Consider the following 12,346-nt stretch of genomic DNA (forward strand, 5'->3'; position numbering starts at 1 on the left):
TGCCCCCCCCCCCCAAGCCACCAACTCCTCTTTTGGGTTGCCCCACACATCCTCTGTCTTAGAGCAAGTGCAGCCACCAAGCGTGCGGCAGATGGGAGAAAATGGCTGAGGAAAGGGGTTGGGGGGCCCAAAAGGGCATTTACATCTCCCTCCAGCCAGCTGGGCCGCATGCCTGCCCCATAGCCCAGCAAGGGACATGGGGCAGCCAGCCCCCATACCGTCCTTATGAAGCCAGTACACAACCTCCAGCCCTTCCCCACCGCTGGGCACCAGCCTCCACTGTGCAGTGCAAAGTGCAGTGGAACTGGGATTTTCTGCCCCCATCACTTATTATAAAGTGATATAACTTACAGTAGGCAAATAAAATCCCAGCTCCCGCAGCTCAAGTTCATCTGTCGCCCTTTGTATTGTGCGTCATTAACAGCTTTCTAAAGAGCTTTTAGACATACATAGACATCGCATTCATCTCTCCAGGTGTTTTCTCTCAAAAGACAAGTGACTTCTCTTTGCCTCCTACAGGTAGGTGCGGGAGTCGCCGGCCAAGAGGAGCACTCGGGGCCAGGCCCAGCTTAGCAAATGGGGCACATGGGGTGCACAGACTCAGCAGGGACCCCCAGCACCTTCCCAGGCTGGTGGATGTCGAGGCCCTGGGCAATGCCAGGCAGCTGGAGGGCAGTGGCCCCCCCGGCAGGGCGACGGTGGCAGCTGGCTGGCAGAGACCCAGGCTGGGGCCGTTCCCAGCCGGGCAGCGGCCAGGGTCACATTCCAGGGATAGCTGGGAGCTTTGCTGTTCACGCAGCGAAAGGTCACCCTTGTGAGCGCAGGCAGCTGCCGGGACCACCGCCTGGGCCAGGCAGGGGAAGGAGCAGCCTTGGGGAGGCACGGAGCAAGCACAGCAGCTTACACCAGAGCTGTGCTACTCCCTGGCCCAGCAGGATCAGGTCCTCGCACTGCCAAGGACAGGCAGCTCCACACAGCCCCAAGCCCAGGGACAGACAAGGCCCCAGTATGACAGATGAAAACCACAGTAGCAACACCTGGCAGCACCTAATACCCCATCCCTGCTCCACTTGCTCCACCCCCCCCCCAGGGCAGTGGCACAGAGGTACCATCTCCTACGTGCCACGGATGCAGAGGTGCTGGGGCAGTCTGGTAACAGGGCAGCTTTCCCTGGGGCAAGACAACAGCCAATTGACAAGAGATTTATTGGTTGTTCTCTATATACACTTATATATTAATCTGTAGTAGAAAGCAGCAGTCACTAAGTACACAGAGCAGCCCAACTTGCACCTCTTTCACTACAGCTACCCAGCCGCATAGCCGAGCCCCATGCTCACGCTCTCTGCACCTCTGCTACAGCCAAAAATGAGGGGAGGAAAGACTAGACCTGGATACGAGGAGGCTGAGGAGCACAGGAGTGCCTAGAGCTAGCGGAGCTCAGCTGAGTCAGGACCAAGGACCACATCTCTCGGGGACACAGGCAGAGCTCTAACTTGATCCCAAAAATACAGTCACCTAGCACAGTACTCAGAAAGGTAGGGAGAGAGCCCCGAGGTTGTTCTGCTCCCGTCCAGGAGACGGAGGTAGGACCCAAAGGGGGAAGGATGGCTCCTCTACCACCGAGCTGGGCCACACAGCCTAGGCCGCACCTAGCGGGGCGCAGTCTGCACTGGGGGTGCCCAGGGCTCGGAGCAGCACTGAACAGCTGCCAGGAGGCAGCCGAGGGGCGGCGACGGGTGCATGGCTGTGGGCAATGCTCCGCTGCGACCCAGGTGGTGTGGCAGATGCCGTGCAGCAAGGAGATCTGGTCTGCCCCCCCGGCGACACTGGCAGGGGAGCAACAAGTACAAGTGTCCTCTGGCAGGGATGCCAAGCTGGCAACCAAGCGACCGAGGCCTTCAGCAACAAGGGCAGTGCTCCCACTGCCCACAAGGCAGTACGGGACCCACATCAGGCAGTACAGGGCCCACAGGCTGGCGGGGCCTGTTCTAGTCACTTGATGAGCACCTGGTTGCACAGAGCGCACACAAAAACTGTCTCCCGCTGAGCCTCTGGGGCTGGAAAGAAAAGCAGCTGTCAGAGAGACACCCCCCCGCCCCCTTTCCCCAGCCCATCACCCACCAAGGGCACGGAGCTGCTCCGAGAGCTACACAACCATCACTGCTCTGCCCTGGGCCCAGCTACACTGGGCAGGTCCTGCCCACATGCCCCATCAGGGCAGGGGCAAATCCAGGCAGCAGACAGCACAGGTCAGAGCAGGAAGGCTCTGTCCTCCACCTCCCACTCACCTGTGGCTCCCATCACAGCCTTGGGGACTTTGAAGGAGCAACACCTGGAGCAGAAGCTGTTCCCACAGTTACTGCAGCTCCGCTGTGGACAGAGAGAGGGGTGAGACACTATGACCAGCACTGGGAGCTGATGGGCCCGCTCCCAGCCCTCCCTGAGAAACACCACTGCCAGACCACCGCCAGCAACGCTGCACGCAGAGGGGGAAAGTGGCTGCAGTCCCTGTAGCAATAGCAGGGACAGTTCACCAGAGACACCTGGACAAACCAACTGACACTGGATCTGCACACGGGTATGCTTGTAGCATCCCAGGCAGCCTGTGCAAGACCGAGACCACAGGCTCAGGGATAAATGCATCCTTCACTTCTTATGCTGTAACTCAATATATTGGGGGGATGCAAGCTCAAGAGTCGCAAACACGTATCAGACTGAGCCAGGAGGAAGGGGAGGGGGCCATGAGTCTGGAGAAGAGGGGGCAGCAGTGAGACAGCAATGTGCGTCTGCAGGGGGCAAAAGACATATCCTTCTGCAGGCCAGGGGAAGGTGCAACAAGCACCCTGCCCAAGGGCTCAGGCCAGACAGCAGGGTGACCTTTGCTGCTCCAGTCACACACACACTGCGGTGGCATTGAGTGTTGTTCCCACTTCAACACGAGCCCACAAGCAAATCCATGCTGTGCTCTCACTAGAAAGCTCCCACATCACAGAAACTGGGCTAAGCAATGCACAGGAGCAGGCGCTGTGTGTGAAGCAGTGCACACACGCAACACAGAAGAAGCTGCCCCCAGAGCAGGGCCTTGTGCCCAGGCTGCACGCTGCCTGTGCAAAACACACAGAGGCTCCACAGCACAAGGGATCCCTGACACCATTGGGCACATGACAACACCCAGCACTTAGCTGAGGTCACCCACTGCTGGGCTGCGGCAGATGTTGGCCTGAGCCCAGCTGCCAGAGCTGCAGGAAAAAGCTAGAGTAAGCCAAACACACACGACTTTTGTGCCAATGCAGGCAGCAAGCTGGGGCAGGAGAAGCCAAAGACTCACCCTCTTCTTGAGCACAGAGAAGGTGGCTGCGCAACCCGTGCAGTTCCCTGGAAGAGACAGAGGAGAGATCAGACTGCCTGGGATGACCAGAAGGCACAGGACACCCATGCCTGTAGTAAAGGCTTGGCTCAGAGACCAGGCTGCTGCGTCCCTTCCAGCCCTGTGAACATAACTCCCCATGGAGGGGGGTCTTGCTGGAGGTGCAGCCAGACACCACGCCACTCTAGCCATTCCCAGTTCCCTGGCCCCCGCTCCCTTCAGCTTCCCCATGCAGCACCCGCTCCCAGCCTTACCGAAGTTGTTGCTGGGGTAGCGCTTACGCAGGCGCTCAGTCAGCCGTGACACCTTGCTGCGAATCACCTCGTTTTTGCTCATAAAACCGTTGTCTGGGAGGCTGAGGTCAAACTCTGACGAACACTGAGAGCTCTCGTCGTCGTCCTGCAGAGAGGAGGGCCAGCTGAGCATGGAGGGGTGCCTGGGACACTGCCCGGGGGCTAAAGGGCAGCCTGGCCCAGAGGTACATGCCAAACCAGAAGGATACACGAGCCATGGCCAAATTGGGCAGAGGCTGCCAGCTCCGGCTGGGAGGAGATGCCCCTCTCGCAGGCCCTGGCAGGGCAGTACTCACCATGACCAGCAGCTGGTTCTCCTTCTCCCGCAGCATGGGACAGAGAGGACAGGCAGTAGAGAGGGGGACAGACTGCAGAGGTGCCCAGCCCTGCACCCATTTCCTTGAGCACCCAGCCCCCCGAGGGGCCCGGACACCCTGTGCTTGCCTCTTCCCCACAGGGCTCTGCTCTCTCCACCTCAGCTGCCCAGCAGGCACAACCCACCCCCTCCAGGCTCAAACCTCAATAGCATCCTTGAATTCCTCATCAGGCTCTGCCTCCTCGGCCTCCTCCACGCTGCCAGGGGTAAGGTCCTGCAAGAGATTCACAGAGCCAGTCCTGCTGTATCCTCATCTCTGCCCAAAGAAGGGCCCACGCTCCCAGGACAGGTGCCAGGGTGAGGGACCAGCCCCCCAAGCATCGCCATAGGAAGGTATCAGTCCCAGACAGTGGGGTGAGCCCTCTCCTCCCCAGCCGAGTCCAAACACATGGCTGAAGGACTAAGCCAGACCCCCAGTTTAGCAGGGCAGCCCCTTGGCAACACAGGATGGGCTCCATGGCAGCACAAACAGATTTTTCAGCAAAACAGGCAGCTGGAAGGAGCTTGTGGGCAGAGCAACATAGCCACAAGCTCAGCCCTGTGGTCTGGCTGTGCCTCCCACACCACAGCTCTCCACCCTGCCCCCTCTCACCTCTGTGCTGGTGGGTGTGGGGGTCCGATCCAGCGGGGCAGCAGCTGGCAGGGATTCAGCAGGCTCTGGCGTGTTCTCCAGAGGTTTGGTGCCCACACGCTGCTCAAGCGAGGCCTTCAGCTCCAGTATCACTGATAAGAGGGGAACAGGGCTGGAACAAGGTGGCACTTACCTTCCCTCAGCTCCTCCACACAAAAGCTGGCTGCTGGAGCCAGTCTCCAGCGCCCGAGGCAGGCTGCACTCCCTGACCATCAGGGCGTAGGAATGTCAGCTCACACGTGGAGGTTAGGCCAGCTGCCAAGCTGGGAAAGGAAGGAATCCCACACCTGCCCCAGCTCAGACTGGGAAGAGGGGGCACAGCTTAGTCTCACAGACCAGCTTAGGATCTCCTCCCTCCAACACAGGCCACAGAACAGGAAGTGCCTCCAGCTCTTCTCCCTCATCCACGGCACATTTCCAGGCCAGTGCCACGCATTTGTCACAGGCACTGAGAGCATTTCAATGCCTGGTGTGGCTCAGAGACGCTCTGTGCAGAACAGGGACAGGCACAGGGAGGGATGGTGAGGTTCGCGCACAGCCTGCGCTGCCAGGTCCCAGCTTGCCACAGCGCAGAGGGCAGCAGTCTGCCAGGAGAGAGCACCCAGGCCAGGACGCACACAAGGAGAGAGCGCCGCTTCTCACAGCTCAGGGCCCAAGACTCCCTTCACCCACTGCGTTGCTCTCCGGCTGGTCTGGGCCCCACAGTCAAGGCTGGCATGGGGCCCTGGGCCAACAGGGCACCAGGAGAGGGCAAGGGCAGGATCCCTAGCTTCAAAGGGCCTTTCCCCACCCCATCCTGGCCACAGGCACCTTCAGGGAAGGCTCTTACCATGGTAGAACTGGGCATTGCCCAGGAAGAGGGTGCTGTTGAGGATGGCCAGGACCCAGCAGAGGGGCAGCAGGTACAGCACGCAGACAGAGCCCAGCAGCGCCCCATAGAACCTGGGAAGGGGTGGCAGGACACTGGGATCAATATGGGGCAGCCCACCAGCATGACCCCACGCCCCCCACCAGTCAGGCACACCCCCTCCTTCACTGGCTCTCCACATACCAAACGCATTAACGGCAGCTCCACAGGCACTCTCCCCCCCAGCCCACCCTGCGAGCCCCGTGCGGTACTCCCAACCCAGAGCTACTCACTGGGAGGAGACAGCGGGGTTCTCCCAGTACAGCACGCGATACGCCGCCTCGCAGCTGCAGCACAGCCCGCTCAGGAACGCCTCCAGCTGGATCAGGCTACAGGCAAGACCACAGAGTCAGAGAGGGCCCCCGAACACACACCCCCCACAGTGCCCCCGCACATACGCTTTGCAGAGGCCAGGTCGGCACAGATCCGGGCCCCGGCACCTGCAGAAAAGGCCTCTGGCTCCGGGGAATGAGAGGCCCCAGGTGGGGCCCGGGACGCCCAACACTTACAAGCCCTTGACCTGGGCGACGGCCTCCTGCCGCGAGAGCTGCAACTTGCGCAGGTCCTCACGGCGGACGCTGTGGTATCTCCTGCGCGCCAGCTCGGGCCCCGCAGGCCGGGCGCGACACGTCTCCTGCAGGTAGCCCAGCAGGGCCGGCACCAGGACCACCAGCGCAAGCACCGAGTACCAGGCAGCTGCAAGAGCCGGGAGCACCGTGAGCCGCGGCCTCGGAGGCGGGAGGGCCCGGGGGGGGGGCGGGTCCCGGCTCCCACCTCGGTCCAGCGTGAGTAGCAGGAAGTTGAGGCCCAGGCAGACGAGCAGGGAGCACAGCGGCCGCTGCCACCTGCGGGCGGAGCCGGGCCGCGGTCAGGCGCGGGCAGCCCCGAGCCCCCGGTCCGGTCCGGCCCGGTCCGGCCCGGCCCCGACCCGCACGTACCGCACCAGGGAGCGCACGGCCTCGGCCGCATCCCGCAGCGGCTCCGCGTACAGCTCCAGCCGCCGGTAGCTCAGCACCAGCGTCAGGAGGTCGAAGGCGGCGGCCCGCGGTGGCGGCGCCGCCGCCGCCGCCGCCGCCGCCTCCGGCTGGGCCTCGGGGCCCGCCGCGCCCTCGGGACCCGCCGCGCCGTCGCGCTCGGCCGCCTGCATGGCGGGAGTGGCCGGGGCCCCCCGAGCGCCGCCAGCGCCGAGCGCCGCGCCGCTTCCGGGAAGGCGCCGGCGGCGCCCTGACCTCACGGCGCGCGCCCCGCCGCCCCGCCCCGCGCCGGCAGCCGGCCAATCGGAAAGGGCCGGGCCAGCGGCCTGGCGCGGAAGTCCCGCCCCTGTGAGGGCAGCGGGCGGAAGAGGCGTCGCGCCCGGAAGAGAGCTGCGGACTGCGGCCCGGCGGGGCGGGGTCCATCCGCGGGCGAGTCCCGACACGGGTGGGGCCTGGCTCCAGGGCGGGTTCCAGTCCGGTCCGATCTGGTCTAGTCTGGCTCCAGGGCGGATCCCAGTCCGGTTTGATCTGCCTCCAGGGCTGGTCCCAGTCTAGGTCCAGTCTGCCTCCAGGGCTGGTCCCAGTCCAGTCTGGTCTGCCTCCAGGGCTGGTTGCAGTCCAGGTCCAACATGGATTCAGAGCTGCTCCCAGTCCAGTCGGATCTGGATGCAGGGCTGGTCCCAGTCTAGTCTGATCTGGACCCAGGGCTGGTAGCAGTCCAGGTCCAATCTGGATGCAGGGCTAGTCCCAGTCCGGTCTGATCTGGTCTGGACCCAGGGCTGGTCCCAGTCCAGTTTGGTCTGGCTTTAGGGCTGGTCCCAGTCTGGGTCCAGTCTGCCTCCGGGGCTGGTATCAGTCCAGGTCTGGTTTGCATGGAGGGCTGGTCCCAGTCCGGATCCAGTCTGGATCCAGGGCTGGTCCCAGTCTGGTCTGATCTGGATCCAAGACTAGTCCCAATCTGGGTGCAGTTTGAGCCCAGAGCTAGTCCCAGTCCAGGTCCAGTCTGGACCTGTGGCTCAGTCACAATCCAAGCCTGATCCCAGTCTCAGGCTCAGTCTGGATCCGGGTCTGATCTCGCTCCAGGGCTCTGTCTCAGTTGGGGCCAGTCTGCACACAGAGCTTGGTCTGGACCTGCCCCTGCTCCCACTCCTGGCTCTGCCTGGCCCTGGTGCAGCTGGGGGTGGCTCTGCCAGTGCCTGGGCCCAGTTGGTCCACGGCCCCACGCCAGCACGGCCTGGCGTGGCCGCATGATCTGCACGCAGCTGTGAACCCAGGGCGCGTGTAGTTTGCTTTGTAGGGCTTGGCTACAGTGAGTTGAGCTGGGAGATTGCAGCGTGGGAGTGAGCAATGCACATGTACAATTGACGGTCATGCGGCACCAGGAGCCCATGCTCCTTTGCGGTGCCCCTTGCGTGAGTGAGCACGCGAACAAGTTGGCGGGCATCACGCCGCGCTTCTGGGCGTCAGGAGTGGGAAGTCCTGTCGTTAAGGGAGTGACACTGCTGGGCTCCTAGTGCTCAGCCTGGTTCGATGGCCGTATCTGGCTTGCTGGTGCAGTCTTGGTATAAGGTGGCCCCTGGGTGCGGGTGGCCCAGGAGGACACAAGGACGCCAGGACTGTCGTTCAGGCCCCTCTATTCCTCCCTCAGCCTTTTAGATATGGTCCAAGCCAACGAGAGGAAAGGGAAGCCTCTCCAATACCACTTGGCCCTTTGCATCGAGGATGACATGGTGCGGGACCAACCGGGTACCTGTTGGGATAAACTGGTGGATGCTTTCTCTGGGGAGAGCTGGGAAAACCCATGCTGGAAGAGGGAATGGATTGAGAGCCTTCAGAGGGACCCTGTCATGGTGCGGGAAGAGTTTTGTGACTGGAGGAAGAAGGGAAAGCTGGAGAAAGGGAAAGGGCCAGATGCGTTATGCTGGTTGCTGGGTAGCTGTTTACGGTTTGCGACAAAGCACCGCAAGGACGTAGAGAGCCAACGCGAAGCCACAGAACAGAAATGTAAGGAAGCAGAGGCAGAGAAGGCTGTACGGGCAAACAGAGCTGCTGAACTAAGCTGCTGACTTAAATACTTAGAGGGTAAGCTGCAGCCCTTGGTTATGGAGAAAGCAGAAAATCAAGCCAGGCTGGGTAATCGAGACACCTTTGGCACCTGAACTTATCCGTGGTCTCCCCAGCACCAGGCTGTGCCGGTTGGCAGCTGTCCTGACCTGACCCCCACGGCAACCCATCCAGGTCTGGGTCCGGGGGCAACACCACTGAGCACCGCTCCGGCCCGAAGGCATCACAGGATGAGCAGCGGGCCAGATCAGGACCAAACCACTTTTACCGAGGAGCCAGGGGAGTCTCTGGGAAACCAATAGAGGGGCCCTGGCAGCGAAGGTGCGGGCTTCTTTTCGGTGTCCCCAACAGCAGCAGTCCAAGTAGGTGAACAATCCCATGTGGGTTTTCTAGTGGATACAGAGGCGCGCGCCTCAGTGGTTAATAGCCGTGAATATCGGGGAGCTCCTCCTCTCTCAACAGAGTGTCTCAATTTGGGGGGTAAACGGGAAGGTGACTGCTTACCCAGTAGGGAAAGTGAAATTAGTCTGGGCTAACAGGAAGATAGTACGTCCCACTTTGTTACTGGTGCATGTGAATAACTCAGACATGGACGTTTTGTGAGGATGACGCTGGATAGATAGCTGGGGAAAATGAGAAGTAGGAAACCCAATAAATGATAATGCCATTGTGCCCATTAAGACAGTATCACTGCTTTGGATGGTTTTCCCCTTGCCAGATAGTTGCATAATTGCCCCACAATATAGTATTTCTATTGATGCAGTAAAACCAATAATTAGTCTGATTAAAGAACTGGAGGGGAGGGGTATAATAATCAAAGCTGCTTCCCTGTGTAACTCTCCGTATGGCCTGTAAAAAAGAAGAATGGGACGTGGAGGTCAACCGAAGATGATCTTAAGTTAAACGTGGCCACCCAACCCCTTACGGCCACTGTTCCCAGCCTTCCCGAGATTAGTGCAAAGATTCAGTCAGGAAATTTTATTTGGATGGCTGCTGCAGATATTAAAGATTCACTTTTCATAGTTCCCAGCCCAGAACAAGATGAAAACAAGTTTGCTTTTACTTGGCAAGGGATACAGCGTACCTGCTCACGGTTACCCCAAGGTTATGAACACAGCGCTGCTCTGGCTCACGTGCAGCCAGCCAAGGAACTGGAGAAACTACCCACACCCCCAGGGCTAACGGTGTTACAATACATTGATGGTATCTTTCCAGGAGGAAGCACAGGCGAGGAGGTGCAACAGGCGCTGGATTTAGTTGTCTTGCACTGACAGGCAGTAGGGATAGAAATTGCTATGGAGAAGCATCAGGGACCTACCCAGGAAATTACCTTTTAGGTGCTCGATGGATTGGTGGAGAGAACGTCATCTCCGGATCGGTTTTAAGATCCTTGCATCAGCTCCCAGCACCAGCAGCAAAAAGGAATTGAGAAGGGGTTTGGGCACATTGGGGGTTTGGCGAACACACGTCCCAGGTTTTAGTATCATAGCCCGACCCTGATATAATCTCCTTAAGAAATCTAGTGAAAGGAGTTGGGGTCCCGAACGGGAAGCAGCCTTCTCCTCTCTGAAGGGAGAGGTGAGCATACACCCGTCCCTAGGGCCGGTCACCCAACACAACCCTTCGCACCACGGGTGATGATGGGGGAAAGGGAGCCCACCGGGGCCTCCGGCAGCGAAGCTTCACCAGTGGCCTGGACCAGCCCATCACCTTTGCCTCTAAACCCTGGCAAAATGCCGAAAAGAATTTTACAGTCCATGAAAAAGTATCGCTAGGGGTTTATACTGCCCTGATGGAGTGCGAGGTAGTCCTCCGACTACTCCAGCCTATTTTGAAACCTGTGGTAGGTGGTCTTTACCTTTGGGGGCAGCATGTCAGCTCGCTGTGCAGCGATGGGCTCCATGTCTTCCCCACAGGGCCTCAGGCGATGGCAGTGTGGCTGCTAATGAACTTACCGAGGAGAGAGCAAGGGGCACCACGCCCCAGGAGTACGCTGAACCGCCAGCTCGCCCATCGAAGCACCTCATCTGGACCCTAATAAGCCGGACGGGGTGCAGGGAGTCAAGGGCCACTGGCAAGGGCCAGCGGCTGTAGTAGCAGTAGCCACTGGTGAGAGCTTTACAGCACCCAGAGGGGTGTGCACGGCGGGCAGAGCTGCAAGCCAGCTGGTCAGCTCTACAACAGGCTGCCCGGATAGTTGCACACAGCGTGGGTGGGTGCAACGCAGTGGCTGGGGACCCGGCACCGGCACCTGGTAGGGAACCAGCGTCTGGGAAAGGTCTTTGTGGGAGCACATTTCCCGCATGGCACAGGAGCAGCCCGGCACAAGATCCCTTCTCCTGCCGCTAGGTGGGACACTGGGGCTGACCCGCCAGCCAAAATAGCCCTTCGGCTCGAGGGGTGCCCAAACCAGCTCAGCTCCAGCTGGCTCGGCCCGGGGCTGCCTGAATGGTTGGGGCATCCTGGGGGATGCGGTCTGCATTGACACAGCCTGGCGAGGGCGGCCAGTTCCTCAAAGCTCAGGATGCTGTGACTAATTGCAATTTGTGTAACGATCGGAAAGACGTCATCTATAAAGGGCGAGAGCGGAGTAATTTGAGGAACAACCGAGGTACATGGGAACTATGCCAAGTGGCTTGTATGGGCATTGCCCCAGCATGGGGCAGCCACGGAGCCGCCCGGGGTGGGAGTCGCTGGTGGGCCAGGAATGGCTCAGCCGGCACGGTGCAGCATGCCATGCACCAGGTAGGTGGTTTGGGGGAAATTGGAATTTTCCTCGGAAATTCAATCCAGCAGCAGCCCACATTTTAAGAATAAAGTAAATAAATGGTGTGAGCAACATAGGGTTAAACAGCCCTTCCACATCCTGCGCCACCCACAGAGTAACGCAGCGGTGGAGTGATGGGATGGTCCACTGAAAAAACAGCCGGAAGGGCGTCAGCAGGACTCCAGCTGGAGGCAGGGATTGTGGGATGCAGCCTGGGCCCTGAATCGAGGGGAAAGTCCTCAAAGAAGTCCCGTAGCATGAGCCTTTGACATGGGTTTGTTCCCTGCTAACGTGATGCCAGATAAGAGCCATTACAGAAACAGGGAAATTCTTTTCCATCCTTTTTCCTATCTAGGGCACAGGACGGAATATAAAACCAATTAAAAAGTTAGCACTAGTTTTAGAAGAGATGGCTAATCATATGGGTGAAGCTGTAACAGCCCTTACTGCTCAAGTGTCAGCAATACAGCAAAGGGTATTACAAAATCGGATGGCACTTGATTTCATCCTAGCTGCAAAAGGCAACGTTTGTGCCCCAACTGGTAAAGAATGTTGTACTCACATACCTAAAAATACATGAAGACATAAAAAAAAAAAATTAAAATGACAGCTGTTCCTTGTGGACATGGTTTTCTGGAATATTTGGGCATTCAGGTTCTCTGGTTTTATAAAGTATAATGTTTGTTGTAATCATTTTATTAGGCGGGTACGTAGTAGTTTTGCTAATAAGCTCTTGCATGTCACGTAGTACGCAGTAATGGTCACGGCTCAAACACGCCGACTGCCTCGCATGCACCTCCCATCCCAGCGCGTGCTGCGTATGGACCCAGATGAAGCTGTGCCCACAGCCCCGGGAGAGGCCGGATGCCCCCAGCCTGCCCCGAGCTCTCCGGAGGGCCGGCAGCGTGGGCGCGGGGCCCGGCCCTGGGACAGACAGCCCTTTCAGCCCCGTGGGGCGGCAGCGAGG

The 12,346-nt window shown here is 59.5% G+C and overlaps 1 protein-coding gene across 4 annotated transcripts; it reads right to left on the reverse strand.

The window, feature by feature from the left end:
• Positions 1 to 1,186: 1,186 nt before the first annotated feature.
• Positions 1,187 to 6,825, reverse strand: ZFYVE27 (zinc finger FYVE-type containing 27). Of its 4 annotated transcripts, XM_064514098.1 has the most exons (12): positions 6,513 to 6,824; positions 6,349 to 6,419; positions 6,084 to 6,270; positions 5,808 to 5,903; positions 5,497 to 5,609; positions 4,629 to 4,759; positions 4,179 to 4,250; positions 3,957 to 3,977; positions 3,622 to 3,766; positions 3,329 to 3,375; positions 2,289 to 2,370; positions 1,187 to 2,057 (listed from the first exon to the last, which is right to left on the reverse strand). In XM_064514098.1, exons 1-12 carry the CDS (start codon positions 6,719 to 6,721, stop codon positions 1,993 to 1,995), a joined length of 1,239 nt encoding a protein of 412 aa, XP_064370168.1. In that variant the 5' UTR covers positions 6,722 to 6,824; the 3' UTR covers positions 1,187 to 1,992. The 4 variants fall into 4 exon arrangements, with proteins under 4 accessions (XP_064370168.1, XP_064370166.1, XP_064370169.1 ...); XM_064514096.1 differs by having other exon boundaries at positions 6,084 to 6,419; positions 6,513 to 6,825; XM_064514099.1 differs by lacking the exon at positions 3,957 to 3,977 and having other exon boundaries at positions 6,513 to 6,823.
• Positions 6,826 to 12,346: the final 5,521 nt, after the last annotated feature.

The sequence above is a fragment of the Dromaius novaehollandiae genome, chromosome 6, assembly GCF_036370855.1.
Source record: "Dromaius novaehollandiae isolate bDroNov1 chromosome 6, bDroNov1.hap1, whole genome shotgun sequence".
NCBI lineage: Eukaryota > Metazoa > Chordata > Aves > Casuariiformes > Dromaiidae > Dromaius > Dromaius novaehollandiae.